We start from the raw sequence: 22185 nt of genomic DNA on the forward strand, positions 1-22185 counted from the left end.
GCTGCTTATTCCCTTGTCTGTGAAGATAATAATAATAAGAAAAAATAAAGATTTCCTTAGCATTTTGCAAAACATGAAGTATAACATTTTTTTTCAAAGTATGTTAGTGGTTAAGGTCTGCCTTTAAATACTGTAGTTCATAATGATTAATACATCATTACAATTCTAAACTTGTTGATATCTTCTTATGTTCACTCCTCTTCTTTCTCCTAGTAAAGATGAATTCCTGATTTTTAAGTTATCTTCTGTTCACTAATAAATATTTTTGGTCATGTTCATTTGCTTTGCTATTGCTTCCCACAACTCCCAACATTTTTTAAGACTGCAGATGAATAACTGTCACAAGAAGAACTGAACTAAAATATTGGATTATAGATTTATCTCTAGCACTCACCTACACAAAGTAATAGGAAGGTGTGGAAAAGTTGGTCATTGTGTCAGATCCTTAAATACTGATACGTGCTGCTGCTTTTGGCAATAACAACTGTCTCTCAAAAACTTTTGAATTCCTAATATTATTCCTCTGTCAACAATAATGTGAAACATGGCATTCTCTTTTCAGCTTCCCTGGCTCAGAAACTGCTTTGAGAAGACACATAATAATGTTCATAATTTAAGATTAAAGAGTACTCTGTTTCCTGTTGCTAAGCTAATAAAATGACAGACTTTTAAAAAAGAAAAGAGACACCTGTCTTAGAGCCTGATCTCAGCAAATGGGAAACCTGCAAGCCTACAGAAGCTCAGCTTGCGTTTTACTGGAGCCAGTATTTTACTTTGCAAGTATTGAGTTAGTTCAAATGCAGCATTGCCTTATAGGGAGCAGCAATTAATTTTTGCAAGTTTCTCATTTTTTGTTATTAAAGTTTATGTAATTGCTGGTAGGAATGTAAAATGGTGCAAACACTTTGGAAAACAGTTTAGCAGTTCCTGAAAAAGTTAAACATATAGTTACCATACGAAGCAACAGTTTCATTCATAGCATAGCATTCAAGCATAGCAGCTTGCTGTGTACAAGATTGGACACAAAAAGTGGACAAAAGTTTATAGCAGCCTTATTCATAGTAGTCCAAAAGTGGACACAATTTACATGTTCTCATCTGATGAATGGATAAACAAAATACAGTATATCCTTAAAACAGAGTATTATTCAGCCATGAAAAGGAATAAAATACTGATAAATGCCACAGAATGGATAAACCTAGAAAACATTGTGCTAAGTGAAAGAAACCAATCAAAAAAGACAACATACTATATGATTCTACTTAAATATTAATAAAATGTGCAGAATAAGCAGATTTTTACAAACAAAGTAGATTAGTGGCTGCTAAGGGCTGGGAACTGACTGGGGAGGATGGGGAGTTACAAAAAGGTATGGTATGGGGTTTCTTGTTGGAGTGATGAAAAAATGTTCCAAAATTGATTGTGGTGATGGTCACACAACTCTGTGAATATACTAAAAGCCCACTGAATTGTATGCTTTTAAAAGGATAAGTTTTATGGTATGTGAATTATGTCTCAGTAAAATGGTTTTCAAAAGTTTAAATCAAGTTGAATTTATTAAACCAAAAAAAAGAAAAGAGAATAGCAATGTTAATATTCTTGACATAATTCTATATAAACACGTTTTGGTAAATATCTTTTTCCTGTGTTTAGATTTATTTTATATAGGTATAAGCATACTGAGTATATAATTTTTAAAGTGTAAGTATTTTTGTTATGACATAGTCTTTATTTGCCTAATTTATATGACTTCATGACCTTTCCCTATTTTATAGTCATACAGGTTGCTTCCAACTTTTTATGATTTTAAATAATGCTCTAAGTGAACTTGTTTGTCCACATAGCTGTTTTTTTCTATTAGCTTTATTTCCTTATTATGATGGATTTCCATATAGAACTACTGAATCAAAGCAACAAGTATGGTTAGGACTCTTGATGCCAGATTGTTTTCTAAGAGGATTCTGACCGTTTATTCAGTCTCCAACAGTGTGAGAGCTTCTATTTCACCTAACCTTCCTCAGTACTGGGGGATTATAATTTTTTAAAAATCATCTTTATTTTACAGTAATTTTAGAGTTGCAGAAAAGTTGCCGAGATAGTACAAAGTGTTCCCTTGGATCCCTCACCTAGTTGCCACCATTGTTACCATCTTACATTACCATGCTACACTTGTCAAATCTAGGAAACCAACACAGATACATTACTATTAACTAAACTCTAGACTTGATTCAGATATTACCAGTTTTTCCATTAATGTCTTCTTTTTTTGTTGTTCCAGGACCCAATCCAGGATTGTTATAATTTAAATTTTTAAAAATTTAATGTTTATAGAATAGTACTACATTGTTGTCAGTCTTAGACATAGGGTTATAATGGAGCTGAAAAAATTCCTATTGCTTGTGACTTAACATTGTAGTGTAATGCATTCCTGACATGTTTGTGGTGATGCTGGTGTCAACAAGCCTACTGTGCTGCCAGTTGTATAAAAGTATAGCAGAAACAATTATGTATAATATATAATACTTGATGATAATAATAAATGACTTTGTTACTGGCTTATTATTGGCCCAATTGACAAAATTGGATTATGGGTTGTGGAATAGAAAACCAGATTATATCAATGTTAAATTTTCTGATTCCAATCATGAACTTTGCTCAAGAACGAGCATGTCCCTGTGCTTTTGGAAATGCTCACTGAAGTGCTTAGTGGTAAATAGGCAGGGTATCCCAACCTACCCTCAAATGATTCAGAAAAAAATCGTATGCTTATATTTAAGTATACACACATACAGAGACAAACACATATATGTAGAGGGAGAGAAAGTGATAAATGGGATAAAATGTAAACATTTGGTAAATCTGGCTAAACACTGTTAGGGGAATGTTTTGTATTATTTTTGCAATGTTTCTGTAGGTGTAAGATTATATCAAAATAAAGTCACGCATGTTGATGCACACCTGCAGTCCCAGCTACTTGGGAGACCGAGGCAAGAGGATCACTTGAGCCCAGGAGTTCAAGTCCACCCTGGGCAACATAGACCACATCTCTATAAATAAAAAATATTGTTTAAATTATGTCAAAATAAAAAGTTACTGCTCCCTATGAATAATAGTGGCAACAACTAGAAATAGTGCAGGAAGACAACCTTCCTATTGAGTTGAAGCATATCCTCAAGTACATGTTGCCTTTTTTGGGTGCTTGGATGAATGATGCATCATCCAGACTTTTATTTTTACACATAATTAAGGGCCACTTTTCTATAACTCCTAATTTGTTACAGGCCACTAACATGCCATGTACTTATTAATTAGTATATTACTAGAGTTTGTTGAGGACCCAGATTTCAGTATCCCAAGAAGTCTGGCAATGCTTGGCAAAATTGCAAAACAGTTAATAACTACTTGCTATGACAGAAAGTGATAAATGCTCCTCTTTTTGGGAAATAAACCTCTGCTAACAGTGTTGTCTCTTGAATTGGGTCCTTATTTTCAGTTTCTGTAGTTCTGAAGCATTTACTATAAGTACATCTTGGTTCCCTGCTACTTTCCTGACTCTGCAGATTACCAATCTGATTGCTGTTTCTCTCCAGTTCTTGGCTCTGGATTCGTTGTTCGGTTTTGCCTCTCTTAGGGGGTCGGAGACATTTGAGAATTACTAATTGAGCGCAGTAACTCAGGGGCACATCCTTTGGCCCTCCTTAGGTGTCTTTCTCATATCTGAAATGTGCCTTCTTTTGTGCTTTGGCTTGGCCTTTAGCAGATCAAAAGAGGAAGGTGCTTAGGCCGGCCATGTCCTCCCTGTACTGGGTTAGTCATTGCTCTGGTGTTGGTGCATTAACACTTCATAAACTGGTCTTGAAAATGAAAAATTAAAGCCTTCTCAGACTTCTAAGTCTGATCACTGATTTGCCTCATGTCTCCACCAAATGACTGCTATTGCACAGCCACTCTGAGGCCTCAGCCCTTTTAGCCCTGCTAAAGTCTCCACAGTAGCCCATCCCTCAGAGCCATCCATTTACGCAACTAGTTTTTTTATAACAGGAAAAATGAAAGTAGTTGTTAGATTACGGTAGTGGTAATAGATAATTTTTCCTGTTTTAAAATTTGTTTTTATTATATCAGTATAACATATATCAGCTTTTTTATTACAAAAGGAATAGAAGACACCAGTATATTACAAATACTATTCATATTGATGAATCAGAATGTTGATTAATATCATTTTGCTATTTAAACCATATGGTATAATGGAAAATTCTTTAAAATGACATAATGGCCTCTTTGGATGGTAAAATGACAATATTCTATAAGGCAGGGTTGACCCAGCAATTTCAGTTCTAGAAAAGTATCCTACTGATATACTTGCCTGTGTGCAGAGAGACATACACTCAGGGATAATCACTGCAGCATGATTTGGAGTGGAAGATGGTGGGAAACAAACCAATGTCCTTCAATAGCAGACTGTTTACATAAATTATGGTACATCTATAGAATAGGATAATATGCTGCTGTTAAAATTGAATATAATAAAAACTATAATTATATAGTGCAAAGTATGTCACCCTTTACGCACATACCTACTAGTGTATCAAGGTCCTTTCTGCAAGAAACTTAGAGTTGCTTTCTCTGGGGAGAACAGCTAGAGGACTAAAGGATCATGGAGGTAGAACTTCCTTTTTCCTCTATACTTTTCTATCCTGCTGGATCTTCCTGTCCCTCCTCCCTCTATGGGGAGAGATGGGAGAGATGTACTTTTCCTGATTGTTTTTGAGACATGGCCTCACTCTGTAGCCCAGGCTAGAGTGCAGTGGTACGGTCATAGCTCACTGCAGCTTTGACTTCCTGGGCCCAAGCAATTCTCCTGCCTGAGTGTCCAAGTAGCTGGGACCACAGGTGTGTGCCACCATGCCTAGCTAATTTTATATAAATATATATATATATGGAGCTCAGCTCACTGCAACCTCTGCCTCCTGGGTTCAAGCGAAATCTCCTGCCTCAGCCCCTGAGTAGCTGGGATTACAGGTGCCCAAATATTTTTTAATTAAAAATTTTTTTAAAATTTTTTATTTTGTAGAGATGGAGTCTCACTATGTTGCCAAGGATGGTCTCAAGTTCCTGGGCTCAAACAGTCCTCCCACCTCAGCCTCAGGGCCAGGAACTCTTCCTTGTCTCTTCCTAGCTGCATAACTTAATTTCTTTTCTAAGGATTTTTTATTCATTTGTTCATTTTCTGTTTTTGTGACATCTTTATAGTTCTTATTAAGAGTTGTACAGCCATAATCACAATCAATGTGAGCATGCTTTCATTCCTGAAAAAGAAACCCCATACCTGTTAGCAATCACTCTTTACCTCCCCCAATTCCTTCTACTCCCCACCACCCACCCCAGCCCTTCAGTCCCCAGCCTGGGGCAAACAGTTAACTACTTCCTGTCTCTAAAAATTTGCCTATTCTGAACATTTTCATAAATGAAATCTTACAGTATATGGTCTTTTGTGACTGGCTTCTCATTTAGCATATTTTCGAAGTTCATCCATGATGTAACAGGTATCAGTAATTCATTTCTTTTCGTGGCTGAAAATTATTCTCTTGTGTGAATATATTACATTTTATCTAGTCATCTAATGTTGGCCATTGGAGTTATCTCCACTTTTGGCTATCATAAATAATGTTGCTGTGCACATCCTTGCACAAGATTTTGTGTAGTCATATGTTTACATTCTCCATACCTCTGCCTAGATATGGAATTGCTGGTCAGATGATAACTCTGTTTAACTTTTTCAGGAGCTGCCAAACTCTTCTAAAGTGGCTGCACCGTTTTATATTCCCATCAGCAGTGTATGATTCTAGTTTTTCCACATCCTGGACAACACTTGTTATTGCTTGTTGTAGTGAATTCTTTTTTTTTTTTTTTTCCCCAAGACAGAGTCTTGCTCTGTCACCCAGGCTGGAGTGCAGTGGCCGAATCTCAGCTCACTGCAAGCTCCGCCTCCGGGGGTTTTTTGTATTTTTTTAGTAGAGATGGGGTTTCACCGTGTTAGCCAGGATGGTCTCAATCTCCTGACCTCGTGATCCGCCCGTCTCGGCCTCCCAGAGTGCTGGGTCTCAATCTCCTGACCTCGTGATCCGCCCGTCTCGGCCTCCCAGAGTGCTGGGATTACAGGCTTGAGCCACCGCACCCGGCCGTAGTGAATTCTTATAATTTTATGTTGCCTCAACATCCATTTTAAATCTAAGTTGAACCTTCTCATACCAGAAGCAGGACTGAGTCACCCCTGACACAGTTGGCAGTTCCACCTTCCTCCCCATTTCCTCAGTGTGGTCGGTCCGGATACTTGCCTTACACAGCTGCTCTCTGGTGACCACTTCCCTATGGGACAGCTGGATGCAGCCTGCTTGACAGGCCCTTCTGACCTTCATATTCCCCATAGACCATATGCCACAGTGACCACCTCTCAGTCACTGGGTAACCTCCCAAAACTCATGCCTTCTTGCTTTAAACTCACCAGTTAAAACTCCCTATGCTGCCTGTGGGAAACCTGTTTGAATAACACCTGGGACCCAGTAAAGACATTGGCTCATGTGTCCTTCCCCTCAAACCACTGCTTCCACCATGTGAGGACACGGGTCCCTTTTCTTCCTCTGTCTGCCTGCGCTCCCTGACGTTTGTGTGCTGGCCTCCAGGTATGCCGTGCACTCCCCAGAACCTGTAAGTGATAATGTCTTTATTTCTAACTCATATTTCTCCTAATTATTGGAGGGGTACTCTCCATCTTAAATATCCTAAATTAAAACATCTGTCTTTCTTAGTATAGCCATTGATATGGGCTGAATATTTGTGTCCTCCCCGCCCCCGGCACAAGTCATTCATGTATTGAAATTCTAATCCCCAAGGTGTTGGTTTTTGAGGGTGAGGACTTTGGGAAGTGATTGAATCAAGGGGGCAGAGCCTTCATGGGCACGATTAGTTTCTTTATAAAAGAGGCCTGGGGAAATTTGCCTGCCCCTTCCACCCTGCAAGCACACAGCAGAAAGATGCTGTCTGAGAGAAAGCAGTTCCTTACCAGACCCAGAGTCTGCTGGCGCCTGCCTCGATCTTGGACTTCCTAGCCTCCAGAACTATCAGAAACAAATTTCTGTTATTTATGTACTGTCTAGTTTATGGTATTTTGTTATAGCAGCGTGAACAGACCAAGACAGCCATCATAGTGGGTAAAGTGATATCTTATTGTGCTTTTGAATTATGTTTCCCTAATGAGTATCCATAGTATCATTTTATGGGTTTATTGGCCATTCATATATCTTCTTTGGAGAAATGTCTATCTAAATCCTTTTTCCACTTTTAAGGGCTATTTGTTTTTTTATTATGTAATTATATGACTTCTTTATGTATTTTGGATACTAGACCCTTATCAGATACATAATTTATAATATTTTCTCCCATTGTGTGGGTTATATTTTCACTTTCCTAATGATGTCTTTTCAAAGCATGTATTTCTTTTTTCAAAAACATATATTCTGTACTTTCTTTTTTTTTTTTTGAGATGGAGTCTCCAGGCTGGAGTGCAGTGGCATGATCTCGGCTCACAGCAATCTCTGCTGCCCGGGTTCAAGTGATTCTCCTGCCTCGGCTTCCCAAACAGCTGGCATCACAGGCACCTGCCACCATGCCTGGCTAATTTTTGTATTTTTAGCAGAGACAGAGTTTTACCATGTCAGCCAGGCTGGTCTCGAACTCCTGACCTCAGGTGATCTGCCCACCTTAGCCTCCCAAAGTGCTGGGGTTGCAGGCGTGAGCCACCACACCTGGCCTACTTTCTTTACTATGTTGGTTTTATGAACTATCATTGTTATTAAAATTAAATTGTATGGACTTTACTGCTTTTTGCTCATTCATTATGTAGGAAGCCATGAGTTTAATAAAACATGGTAGGTGCTGATTTCAGTAATCATGCTTTGTTTGACCTCCTTTCATTTCCGGAAAAAAAAAAAACCCCACCTAATTGTTTATACACAATATGTTTAGCTCACATCTCTTTTGGTATTGCAGGTTGCAGTGCAGGAGGGAATTAACTCAGGAACAGCCATGTCAAGAGGATTGTATCAACCAGCAACAATCTTTATGGGCCGCCAAATGTCAGCCGTCTCAAGCATGGGAGATTTCAGTACAGAGCACAAATCTCCCCAACCCACAAAGAACTTTTCAATTCCTGACCCACATTCACACCGACAGACAGTCCAGAGAAGTAATGTGACAGACAGCTGTGTAGTACAAACTAGTAATGACACACAGTGCTTAAATAAGTCTGACAGCATAGATGGAAAGGCATCTCTTCAGATTGGTGAGAAAACGCCAGTCACAGCCAGTGTATTGTCTGAGGAGGAACAAACTCATTGTTTGGAGATAGGAAGTAATACACGTCATGGCAAGAGTAATTTATCTGAAGGCAAAAAGTCTGCTGAGCTCAATTCCCCGTTACGGGAAAGATTAAGTCCAGAGAACAGAACCACTGATTTAAAGTGTGACAGTTCCAGCAGATCAGAGGGATCAGAGGGAGAAATACTGACACAGGAACATATTGAAGTTGAGGAAAAAAGAGCCAGCCCGCCAGTCTCTCCGATATCAGTTTCAGAATACTGTGAATCTGAAAATAAGTGGTCTCAAGAGAAGCATTCTCCTTGGGAAAGTGTTTCAGGTGGGATAAGAGGCTGAGTTTGCTGATTTTTCTGGGTGGTAGTGATCTTATGTAAGACAAAATATACTCTCTAATTATCACTCTTTGTCATAAAATAGTATGTTTGCCAACAAATTCCATTCTAATGGACTCTTAAAACTGTACATGCAAGTGAATTTGCTGATTTTTAAACCCACTGTGATTTTTTTAAACATTTGAAAATATGTTTAAGCTTTTAAGTTCTGTAATGAATTGTGTGTGGGCTGCTTCTCCGTGTTTTTAACCGATGAGTGATTCTGCTGTGTGTTACCTTGCTTCCCCCTGAAGTCAGTGATTGGTAATCGATTCGTGTCCCCACTTGCAGATCATCTTGCTCACGGGGACCCAAAGTCACAAAAGCCCTTCAGAAAAAAGCAGGAAGAGAAGGAGGAGGAAAGTTGGAGCACCAGCAGTGACCTCACTGTTTCAATAAGTGAAGATGACCTGTTTTTAAAGAGCCCAGAACCACAGCCAAATCCAGGTGGCAAGATGGAGAGAGAAGATGAAATAGAGGCCTTAAAATTAATCCATGCTGAGCAAGAAAGAGATGCCCTATCCACTGAAAAAAATAATTGTATTTTGCAAACCCTAAGCTCTCCTGATTCAGAAAAGGAATCCACTAACGCACCAACTAGAGAGTAAGCCATTCAATTTTTTTTTCTACTGTTCTGTTTTTAATTGTAGACATTTCTAGAGACCATTCCACTGGGAATGTATTATTGAGCACTCAGCCATGAATGTGTAAATTCCTTAAGTCTCATAAGTAATCTTTTAGGCAAGACCTAATTTTCTTTCTGTCCTTCTTTCTTCTTTCTTTCCTTCCTCCCTTCCTTCTTTCTTTAACAGAAAAGCTTTAAAAGTTTGGATATAATTGAGTCATGGTGATGGCAGCTTGCAATTATATACACACAATCCCTGGTTAACGTAATAAGTCATTCCCCAACACCATACTCTTGAGCCTTTCAGAAAATAAATCTGTTTTGAAGTTTTGGTAGCACAGAAGGTGACAGTTAAACTTACTAGGAATGAATGCAGTATTAAAGTCTGAGAACTTTATGTCTAATTAATTTGCTTAATCCTTATATTCCTTGCCATAGTATCATTTTTGTCATCTGATTAAATATGAGTTAATAACTTCTTCCAATTGTATATATAAGCCAGATTTCCTTTTTTGAATGTAAATAGGAAACATTGGAATCTCTAATGTTAAATGGGAACATCAGTGTTATACATTTTGAGAACTTACATTATCCAACTGATAAAAATTTATATATGCTTTTGTGCTACTGATCGGAGATGCTAGAAGAAAACATTGTAGAAGGTTCTTGTGTATCTACTGTGTAGAAAACTTGTTAACTGTTGAAAACTGATTCTGTGCTGAAAAATGGCATTAATAACATCAAATCTCTTTTAGGGGTGGAAGGAACCTAAGTAAACAACCTAAGGTAGATCTCACCTTTTACAAATGAGGAAACGAAGGTCGGGACAGGGTGGTGTCATATAGTTCTGCTGGATCTGCTGGGGCAGGACACCCCACACCCTGTCTGCCTGAATGTCACGCCACTGCCCCACCTCCAGAATTTTCTGTTACACCGTAATACTGGTCACCCTTTCATTTCCACAAAGTGGCAGGAGTGAAAAGCCAAGTGGGCATTTTTGTATATGAGGGCATATGTTCTCTTTTAGAACACCGTTGTACCTTTTAATATATTGCCTCTTACCATTCATTGTCTACTTATGGTGAAAAGTTTATTAATAGGCTTTAATTTATAGATTGTATCCAAACTGATGTTCAGGAAATATTTATTAAGAGCATATCCAAGTAAAAGTTCTTGTACTAGGGATGGAAGAAACAACATGGTTCCTGTCATTGAGAAATTTGATTTATTGGAGAGGCAAGCCAAATGGATTTTTCTAGTAATAATACTTTCATCAAAGAGGCACAGGTAATACATATTACATCATCAGAAACTTTATTACTGGAGATAGAATGTTATCTATCTCTAGTTTTGTGTTTGTGGGATTATTTTTATGGCATGATGGACCAGTTAGTACTTTGGTAGGCTAACAAGGGGACTAATATACTTACCCAGGACTCAGTCTTTTTCTGAGGTGAAAAAAATTGAGTATGTGTGTGGAATTCCTACTTAACATTTCTCTAAGAGTCAAGAATGTTCATTCTGTCTCCATTCAAAAGACTTTTTTAAAAATGATCTTGGAGGCATAAAGTCAGGCTCCTTGGAGTTTTGGCATATAGTTTTCCAGTATTTATTGGAAAATACAGGCATGTGGGGAATTTTGAGTATTTCTCTTACTAAAATGCCCCCAGAATGAAAATGTCAGTCAGCAGTGGTTGTTTTTGTGTCTGTATTATCAAATTTGAGCCTACTGATTTTCTGGGTAAAAATATTCTCCAGGAATTGGTCGAAGGTGGTTTTAAATGATGCTAGTTAACTCCCTGACATCACCACTGCATTTGAAGCCCCACATTTTGTTAATTTATTGTTTAGTTGGAGCTCTTCTCCTTTGCTCCGAGGGTTAATTATTAGTCTGAGACCATAGCATCATATTTATAGAGCTAACACTATAACCTCAACAGTTCAGTATTTCAGTTGACTTTAGGGTCTGTTGGGGGCCTGGAGAAAAATCACTTGAAGAATTTAATTAGCAAAGATGCATAAATGGGACAAAGGAGGACACACAGGAGCATATGATCTGGAATGTAGAATCTGCGCAACATCTTGAAGTCTGTATAGGCTTTGAAGGAGGAAGAGGAGGGAAAGAGCAAATAGGGTCTGGAGGAAAATGCAAGAAGGAATGCAGAGCAGAGAACACAGAGGACATGGGAGGGGCAGAGCAAAGGACTGCATGGGTGAGGAGGGCCTTTTGGAGTTAAGGTTCAAAATGTCACCTAGGGTGAGGTTGGGAAAGGCCTAGAATATCAGGTTAATGAATTTAGAATTCACTCTCTATGCTTTGTAAAGCTGTTCAAGGTTATTTTAGGAGGAGGACAGTGTGATGAGGCTTGATTTAGGAGGATTAACCTGACAGCGTTAGTTCATTAGGATTAATCATCCGTGTGGTAGGCAGAAGTGCAGATGGCCCTGAGATTCTCTCTTCCTATTGTTTGTGCCCTGTGTAGTCCCCTTGCCTTGAGAGTGGGCAGGATTGGGAGTCTGGTGGATTTTACTCCTGTGATGAAGCTGTCACATGACAAAGATGAAGGATTTTGCAGATATAATGAAGGTCCCAAATCATTTGCCCTTGAGCTAGTCAAATGAAAATTATTCAAGGTGGACCTGACCTAATCAGATGAGACTTTAAGAGAGACTGGCCCTTATTGAAGCCAGTGGCACAATCTCAGCTCACTGCAACCTTTGCCTCCTGGGTTCAAGCTATTCTTCTGCCTTAGCCTTACAAATAGTTGGGATTACAGGTGCCTGCCACCAGGTCTGGCTAATTTGTTTTGTTTTGTTTTGGTTTTGTTTTTTGAGATGGAGTTTTGCTCTCGTTGCCCAGGCTGGAGTGCAATGAATGGTGCAACCTCAGCTCACCACAACCTCTGCCTCCTGGGTTCAAGCGATTCTTCTGCCTCAGCCTCCTGAGTAGCTGGGATTACAGGCATGTGCCACCATGCCCGGCTAATTTTTGTATTTTGTTTTGTTTTGTTTTTAGAGAGACTTGGTTTCTCCATGTTGGTCAGACTGGTCTTGTACTCCCTACCTCGGGTGATCTGCCCGCCTCGGCCTCCCAAAGTGCTGAGATTACAGGCATGAGCCACCGCTCCTGGCCAATTTTTGTATTTTTAGTAGAGACCTGGTTTCACCATGTTGGCCAGGCTGGTCTTGAACTGCTGACCTCAAGCGATCTGCCCGCCTTGCCCTCCCAAAGTTCTGGGATTAGAGACATGAGCCACCGCGCCCATCCTGAAGCCAGAGAGTTAAAGCAGCTGAGATACTCTCCTGTTTGCCTGAAGAAGCAAACTGTCATCTTGTGGGAAAGACCACATGACAGGAAATGGCATGCAGCCTCTAGGGGCTGAGGTCCTCGGTCCTATAGCCACAAGGAAATTGATTCTGCCAATAACCAGTGAGCTTGGAAGAGGTCCCTGAGCCTTAGATGAGATTGCATCTCCAGCAGACACCTTAATTTCAGCCTGGTGAGACCTTGAGCAGATGACCCCACTAACCCAGATCCTGACTCCTGTCTCATGGGAACTAAGAAATAATAAATGTGGTAATTTGTGATACAGCAATAAGAAAATTAATACAACTCAGTTGAAGAATTGGAAGCAAGGATTGTATGGATAGAAGTGTCTACCCATAATGACTGGGAACAGGTTGAATTGGACATATTCAGGGTTGCTTGTGGGAACACATGGTAACAAAGTAGCTGAGCAAGTGATTCAGCAGCCAAGGTAACCTGTGCTTCCCCTCACCTTGTACCTTCACCGTCCGAGCAAGTGCATTTTCATACTCAGGTAAGCAGTAGTAGAACATTATAGACTGATAGGGACTTTAAAGGTGAGTGTCCCTGTCTGCATTCACCAACAAGCAGTTTCTCATGCTAGTGGGTTTTTTGTTTGTTTCGCTTTTTTTGGGGGGGTAGGGGTGGGGGTGGGGATGGAGTTTCGCTCTTGTCACCCAGTCTGGGGTGCAATGGCACGATATCGGCTCACTGCAACCTCCACCTCCCAGGTGCAAACTATTCTCATGCCTCAACCTCCCAAGTAGCTGGCATTACAGGCATGTGCCAGCACATCCAACTAATTTTGTATTTTTAATAGAGATGGGGTTTCACCATGTTGGCCAGGTTGTTCTCGAACTCCTAACCTCAGGAGATTTGCCTGCCTCCAGAGTGCTGGGATTACAGGTGTGAGCCACTGTGCCCAGCCTGCTTTGTTTTATATATCAATGCATAATGACATGTACCCACCTTTAAGTATCATTAAAAAATAGTTTCTCTGCTTGAAAATGACCTGTGCTCCATCTACTCACCCCTCTTCCTTTAACCCCATTTGAACCCCTGGCAAGTACTGATCTTTTTAGTGTCTTGTCTTTTCCAGAATGTCAAGTAGTGGGAATTATGTAACAAGTAGTAGTATCAGATTGGCTTTTTTCACTTAGTAATGCAAATTTAAGGTTCTTCTGTGTCTTTTTATGGCTTCATAGCTTATTTATTTTTAGTGCTGAATAATACTCCATTGTCTGGATGTACCACAGTTTATCCATTCACCTACTGAGGAACATCTTGGTGGCTTCCAGGTTTTGGCAATTGTGAATAAAGCTGCCATAAATATCTCTGTGCAGGTTTTTGTGTGGACGTAAGTTTTCAACTCATTTGGGTAAATACCGAGGAGGGTCGTTGCTGGATCATATGTAAGTCTGTTTTTGGTTTGGGGTTGTTTATTTTTCAACTTTTAATTTTTAATTTTTGTGGGTACATAGGTATGTATATATATTTATAGGGTACATGAAATATTTTAATACAGGCATGCAATGTATAATAATTACTTCATGGTAAATGGGGTATCCATCCCCTCAAGCATTTATCCTTTGTGTTATAAGCAGTCCAGTTAACACTCTTTTAGTTTTAAATGTACAATTAAATTATTATTTACTATAGTCATCCGGTTGTGCTATCAAATACTAGATCTTATTCATTCTTTCTAACTTATCTTTTTGTACCCATTAACCATCCCCACTTCCCCCCATCCCTGAGCCCCACTACACTTCCCAGCCTCTGGTAACTATCTTTCTACTCTTTGTCTCCATGAGTTCAATTGTTTTAATTTTTAGCTCCACCAAATAAATGAGAACATACAAAGTTTGTCTTTCTGTACCTGGCTTAGATCACTTAACATAATGACCTCCGATTCCATCAATGTTGTTGTAAATAACATGATCTCATTCTTTTCTATGGCTAAATAGGTAAGTCTATGTTTAGCTTTGTAAGAAACTGCTGAACCGTCATCTTCCAAAGTGGCTGTGCCATTTTACATTGTCGCTAGCAATGAATGAGAGTTCTTGTTCTACATCTTGTCAGCATTTGGTATTGTCAGTTTTTAACATTTTAGCCATTCTAAAAGATGTTTAGTGGTATGCGATTGTTTTCATTTGCAGTTCCCTAATGACATATGATGTTGAACATCTTTTCATATGCTTATTTGCCATCTGTGTATCTTCTTTGATGAGATGTCTGTTCAGATGTCTCACCCATTTTTAATTCAGTTGTTAGTTTTCTTATCGTTGAGTTTTAATAGCTCTTTTTGTATTTTGGATATCAGTCCTTTATCAGGGGGATAGTGTGCCTTGCAGATATTTTCTCCCAATCTATGGCTTGTCTTTTCCTTTGAACAGTGTCTTTTACAGAGCAGAAGTTTTAAATTTTATTCTTTAAAATGTATTTTGTTTGTTTGTTTGTGACAGGATCACACTCTGTTGCCCAGGCTGGAGTGCAGTGGTGCGATCGTGACCCACTGCAGCCTCTACCTCCCCAGGCTCAGGTGATCCTGCCACCTCAGCCTCCTGAGTAGCTGGGATTACAGGCACGTGCCACCACACCCGGCTAATTTCGTATTGTTAGTAGAGATAGGGTTTCACCATGTTGACCTGGCTGGTCTCGAAGTCATGTTCTCAGGTGATCCACCCGCCTTGGCCTCCCAAAGTGCTGGGATTACAGGCATGAGCCACCATGCCCAGCCTGTTGCTATATGACTTTTGAGGTTGAATTATACATAAAAGGCCTTGCGATGTCTACCTTATTAGCTGCAACTCTCACTATGGGAACTACAAGCCACCGTATAGAAAGTCTGATCATTCTAGGGCTGCTATGCTGAAGAAATTATGTGTAGGTGCCCCAGTCCATAGTCCTTGCTGAGCCTTATCCTTCCAGTCATCCCCACCAAGGTGCCGGACACATAGGTGAAGCCTTCTTGGACTCTCCAGATAAATCCATCCAGAAACTAAATATCACTAAATGCCCTCTCTTGATAATATGTGAAACAGAAGAGTCACCCAGCCATTCCCTGCCTGCTTTCCTAATCTACAAAAGCATGAAATATAATGACTTGGTTGTTGTTTTAAGCTACTAAGTTTTGAGGTAATTTGTTATGAGTCTATAGATAACGAGAAAAAGGGTACATTCATTTAACATTAAATATGGAACACCTGCTCTGTGCCGGGCATTGTTCTTGCTTTTATGGTACTTATGATCATGCATGTGGAGGAGAGGAAGGAAATATAAACCAGTAAACAATCTGTGTGAAAAGTATTATGACAAAGGGCCAGACGTGGTGACTAACGTGTAATCCTAGCACTTTAGGAGGCTGAGGTGAATGGATTGCTTGCGCTCAGGAGTTTGAGACCAGCCTGGCAACATGATAAAACCTCATCTCTACAAAAGATGCAAAAAAATTAGCCAGGTGTGGTGGCACATGCTTGAACTATTTGGGGATGGTGAGGCAGGAGGATCACTTAAACTCAGGAGGTTGAGACTGCAGTGGGGCGAGATCGTGCCACTGCACTCCAGGTGGGTGACAAAGTGAGATCCTGTCTCAAAAAATAAAAATAAAAAAATAAAAATTATATATATATTATGATGAAGAATAAGCAGGTTAAGTAGATAGAGAAGGCATGGGTGCAATTTAATATAAGATATAAGATAGTGGGGAAAGGTCTCTGTGGTAAGATGGTAGTTGAGTAGGACCTGAAGTGAGAGAGTTGGTAAGCCACATTCAGTTGTGCCCGTGCCTTCTCTATCCACTTAACCTCATCTGTTCTTTGTCGTCTTTTACACTGGTTTATGTGTTTTTTTCTTAGTTTATATTTCCTCTCTCCTCTGGGAGAGAGAGGGGAGAGAGATGGGATATGTCTTGAGAAAGAGAATACTAGGCAAAGGGAACCACAGTACAGAGGGCCGTGCATTGGGGGCGTACTGAGTGTTTCCTGGAACAGCAAAGTGGCTGGTGCACCTGAATCTGAACAGGTGTTGGGGAGGAGGGAGAGGCTGGAGTGAGAGAGCATCAGTGTGCCACGTCGTGAGTCAGTAGGCTGAAGGAAGGACTTTGGGCTGAACTTCAATTGAAATGAGGAATCACTCTGGCCACTTATGGGAAATAAACTGGGGAAAAGAGTGGGAGCAAGGAGTGCTGTTTGGAGAATATTGCAGAGATCCTGCAGAGAGGTGCTGTTGCTTTGAACTGTTTTGGCAGCAGCGGGGTGGTGAGAAGTGGTCAGATTCTGGATATATTTTTATATAAAAGAACAGCTGGAGGGCTGGGTGTGGTGGCTCACGTCTGTCATCCCAACATTTTGGGAGGCCGAGATGGGTGGATCATTTGAAGTCAGGAGTTCAAGACCAGCCTGGCCAACATGGTGAAACCCCGTCTCTACTAAAAATATAAAAATTAGCCGGGCATGGCAGCGGGTGCCTGTAATCCCAGCTATTTGGGCAGCTGAGCCAGGAGAATTGCTTGAACCCAGAAAGTGGAGGTTGCAATGAGCCGAAATCATGCCACTGGACTCCAGCCTGGGCAACAGAGGGAGACTCCGTCTCAAAAAAAAAAAAAAAAAAAAAAAAGAACCATCTGGATTCTTTATGGGTTGGGTCTGGGTTATAAGAGAAAGGGAGTAGAAGGATGACTCCAGGGTTTGGGGGCAGAGTGAGTTATTTATTGAGATAAGGAACATGTAGGAGGCACAGACTTGAGGGAAAGAAAATCAAGACACAGTGTTTGGGTATGTCAGATTTGAGATGCCTTTTTGACATTCACAGGGAGATCCTGAGTAGGCAGATGGATTTCATGAACTTGGAATTCAGAAAGAGGTCAGGGCTAGATAAATAAATTTGTAAATCATCAGGGTGTAAATGCATTTTGAAGCCGTGGGCCCTAAGAAGAACACTAGAGAGTGACTATAAATAGGAAAGCGGCCCCAGGTCATGACTCCACATTCAGGATCAGGAAGATCAGAAGGAACTAGCAAAGGAGTCTGAGAAGACGCGCAGGGAAGAACAAGGAGAACCAGGAGGGCGTTATGCTGCAGGTACCAAGTAGAATGTTTCAGATGAGGTTTAGAAACCTTAAATAACCTGCCCAGGTCACAGAGGGGCAGCTAGGGTCTAAACTAACAGTCTGATGCCAGAATGCATGCTCTTGATTTCTGTTTTCTACCACCCAAATCACAACCAAAATGGTGATATGCCCTTCAGTAGTATTGACTCCATGCCAGGCACTGTTTTAACACCTTTATTTATAACCATTTAATCCTATTATCATCATCATCATTTTACAGATAAGAAAACTGAGGCACAGGGGGTTATGTAATATATGGGAAGTCATAAAACAGCTGTGTGTGCTTCAAACTGACCCTCTGTGACCAGAGTTAACTGGTACCCTATGCTGTCTCCCAGTGAATCTTTACTACCTAGATAGTTGGAGTATCATCAAAGATAATATTTTATAAGGTTAAATAGGAAGCTGAAAAAGCAAATTAGATTCTTTAATTAGAAAAAGAAAAAAGAAAAGAAAACTAAGCAGTGGCAATTTGACCTTTTGCTCCGTCCATATTGGTTTTGTGCTTTCCAGCCTCAAATAGGCCGATGAAGTGCTATGTGCCTTTATTCAGGCTTGAACAAAGTACTTGCAAAGTTGCTTTGTTCTCTCTCCCCCTGGAGTGTGACTGAAAACAGAATGTAATGCTGCCTTTTAAACTAAGTCAAATGAAAGCTTTGGTTTCTCAAGGTCATAAAAATGTGATCACACAGATTGAATCCCATCCAGTGATTTTAATTTAGCTCCTCTTCAAAGTTAAATGTAGGAAAGAAGTTGTTGCATCTGAGAAAAATTTGTTGCTGAAAGTCATGTGCCTGGAATAATAGGTTTGAACTATGTTCATTTAGAATTTACCCTGAATTCACTTTATGAGGAGCTGGAAGCATATTTAGAAATTCAGCATTCCTTCAGATGTGATGATGCCTTCACATGTCTGTTCTCAGCTGTCTGTTTTCATCAGCACAGTTGCCTGTTTTTCTTGAATGTGACCTTTGGCCTCTCAGCACCGGTGGCCCCTGAGCCTTTTCTTACCACCACACAGATTCTGTCCTTTGTTCCTAAAGTAAGGCTATGCATTATTCTTCTGGAAAAATAACCCAGTGCCAGTAGGTGTGGCCATTCAGAGTATTCCCTTTGTTTTCTACCTGTCACTTCATTCTTATCTTGCCTGTACTTTTCCTGTTAGCTCACCTAGTTTCTGAAAAATCTAAGACTTTCATTATCCTTATTTTGGTTTAAATTTTTAAAAATCCAAACCAGGTTTCTAAGAAGGGAATAGTCCTGAGACCTGATCCTCAGCAAAGCAGGCAATAATCATAGTCACAGTCATTGTCAATTGGTGTAGAGGAGATGTCAAAAGAAGTCTCCATTGGCCAATGGGAATGAACCCAGTTCTCCATCCTTTGCCAGCCATCTCAGCATATAGGCTTCTAGCCTCAGTCAGAAGAACATGAGTCACATGGGGCAAAGGCAGGGGTTAGATAGGAACTGAGAAGCACTTGTGAAGGTCACAGAAGACTGAAACCTAATCCAAGGACCATAAAAGGCTTCTCCTCCCCCAAACCTTGCCACCACATCACTAGGGATGTTGTCTAGTAGCAGGAAACTATTACACAACTGAATGAACCACATGTCTCAGACCTTAGTTAAGTCTCTAGGAGGCCAGGCATGGTGGCTCGCTCACACCTGTAATCCCTAACACTTTGGGAGGCCGAGGCAGGTGTATCACTTGTGGTCAGGAGTTTGAGACCAGCCTGGCGAATATGGTGAAAGCTGGTCTCTACCAAAAAATACAAAACTTAGCTGGTCATGGTGGCACACATCTATACTCCCAGCTACTCAGGAGGCTGAGGTGGGAGAATTGCTTAAACACAGGAGGCGGAGGTTGCTGTGAGCCGAGATGGCGCCACTGCCCTCCAGCCTGAGCAACAGAGTGGGACCGTGTCTGAATAAAAAAGGAGGCTGGGCACGGTAGCCCACGCCTATAATCTCAGCACTTTGGGAGGCCAAGACAAGTGGATCACCTGAGGTCAGGAGTTCAAGACCAGCCTGGCCAACAGCGCAGAACCTGTCTCTACGAAAAATACAAAAATTAGCTGCGTGTGGTGGCAGGTACCTGTAATTCCAGCTACTTGAGAGGCTGAGACATAAGAATTGCTTGAACCCAGGAGGCAGAGGTTGCAGTGAGCCGAGATCACACCACTGCACCCTATCCTGGGTGACAGAGTGAGACTATGTCTCAAATCAGTCAATCAATCGAGAAACCTGAAGACAAGGGAAGGAGACAAAAACAAGGATGCCCAAGGGAATTTTAGCCTCCAATACCTACATTTGCAGCTACAACAAATGATAAACACAGCCTAACTTCTAGCCAGATGAACATGAAACCTCACCTTGAAGGCCTGTTTACCTATTCACCCTAAAGGACTATTTACCTAGTACATCATGCCTGGCTTTCAACAAAATATTACAAGGCACACTAAAAGGCAAAAAAAAAAAAAATAGTTTGAATAGACAGAGCAAGCATCAGAGCCAGACTCAGATATGGCAGATGTTGGATTTTTCAGACTGGGAATTTAAAATAACTGATTAATATGCTAGGGCTCTAGGGCTCTAAAGGAAAAAGAGGACAATGTGCAAGAAAGGATGGGCAATGTAAACAGAAAGATGAAATTTATAATAAAGAATAAAAAAGTAATGCTAGAATTCAAGAAACTCTGTAACGGAAATAAAGAATGCCTTTTATGGGCTTATCAGTAGATTGGACCTGGTAGAGAAATAATGTCTAGCTTATTTCACTTAGCATGATGTCTTCAGAATTCATCCACGTTATGACATGTGTCAAAATTTCCTTCCTTTTTAAGGCAGAGTAATATTTCATTGTACGTGTATTTTCTTTGTCCATTCATCCATTGATGAACATTTTGGTTGTTTCTAAATCTTCACTATTGTGAATAGTGCTATGATGAACACTGGAGTGCTAACACCTCTTTGAGATCCTGATTTCAATTATTTTGGATAAATACCCAAAAGTGGGATTGTTGGATCAAATAGTAGTTCTAGTTTTAATTTTTTGAGGAATCTCCCTACTGTTTTCCATTTTACACTCCCACCAACAGTATACTAGAGTTCCAGTTTCTCCACATCTTTTTCAATGCTTGTTATCTTTTGTTCTTTTTGTGAATAGTCATCCTAACAGATATGAACTGATATTTTTCCATGGTTTTGATTTGTATTTCCCTGATTAGTGATGAGGATCTTTTCATATACCTGTTGGCCATTCGTTTGTTTTATGGAGACATTGGAGAAATGTTTACTCAGGTCTTTAGCCCATATTTTAATCAGAGTACTAGTTTTTTTGCTATTAAACTGTTGGAGTTCTTTATATGTTTTGGAAATTAACCCCTCATGTGTGTTTTGCAAATATTTTCTCTCATTCAGTAGATTACCTTTTTGCTCTGTTAATCATTTCCTTTGCTGTGCAGAAACTTTCTAGTTTGATGTAGTCCCACTTGTCTATTTTTGCTTTTGTTGCCTGTGCTTTTTGGTGTTGTATCCATGAAATCTTTGCCAAGGCCAGTGTTATGAAGCTTTTTCCCTATGTTTTTCTTCTAGGAGTTTTAAAGCTTCAGGTCTTATATGTAAATCCATAATTCATTTTGAGTTGATTTTTGTGTGTGGTATAAGAGTCTGGTTTCATTCTTTTGCATATGGATTTCCAGTTTCTTCCAACACCATATGTTAAAGGACTGTCCTTTCCTCATCATATATTCTTGACACCCTTGTCAAAGATCAGTTGACTGCATATGCATGGATTGATTTATGGGCTCTCTATTCTTAATGTTCTGTTGGTCTATATTGTCTGTCTTTATGCTATACCATACTGTGTTGATTACGGTAGCTTTGTAATGTATTTTGAAATCACGAGTGTGATGCCTCCAACTTTTTCTTCTTTCTCAAGATTGTTTTGGCTGTTCTGGGTCTTTTGTGATTCCACATGAATTTTTGTCTTTTTTTTAATTTCTTTTTCTTTTTTTTTTTATACTTTAAGTTCTAGGGTACATGTGTACAACATGCAGGTTTGTTGCATATGTATACATGTGCCATGTTGGTGTGCTGCACCCATTAACTCATCATTTACATTAGGTATATCTCCTAATGCTTTCCCTGCCCCCAGCCCCCATCCCACAACAGGCCCGGGTGTGTGATGTTCCCCTTCCTGTGTCCAAGTGTTCTCATTGTTCAATTCCCAGCTATGAATGAGAACTTGTGGTGTCTGGTTTTTTGTCCTTGTGATAGTTTGCTGAGAACAATAATTTCCAGCTTCATCCATGTCCCTACAAAGGACATGAACTCATCCCTTTTTATGGCTGCATAGTATTCCATGGTGTATATGTGCCACATTTTCTTAATCCAGTCT

General features: G+C 40.0%; 1 protein-coding gene across 4 annotated transcripts in view; it reads left to right on the forward strand.

The window, feature by feature from the left end:
- The window catches only part of KIZ (kizuna centrosomal protein), a 121706-nt gene that overhangs the window by 28750 nt on the left and 70771 nt on the right, over positions 1-22185 (forward strand). For all 4 annotated transcript variants that reach the window (XM_011963200.1, XM_011963207.1, XM_011963187.1 and 1 more), the window contains 2 exons: positions 8050-8695; positions 9039-9351. In XM_011963200.1, the coding sequence (XP_011818590.1) occupies positions 8050-8695; positions 9039-9351 (959 nt within the window). The remainder of the gene's footprint in view (positions 1-8049; positions 8696-9038; positions 9352-22185) is intronic.

Source organism: Colobus angolensis, unplaced genomic scaffold, assembly GCF_000951035.1.
Source record: "Colobus angolensis palliatus isolate OR3802 unplaced genomic scaffold, Cang.pa_1.0 Scaffold117, whole genome shotgun sequence".
In the NCBI taxonomy this organism is placed as follows: Eukaryota; Metazoa; Chordata; class Mammalia; order Primates; family Cercopithecidae; genus Colobus; species Colobus angolensis.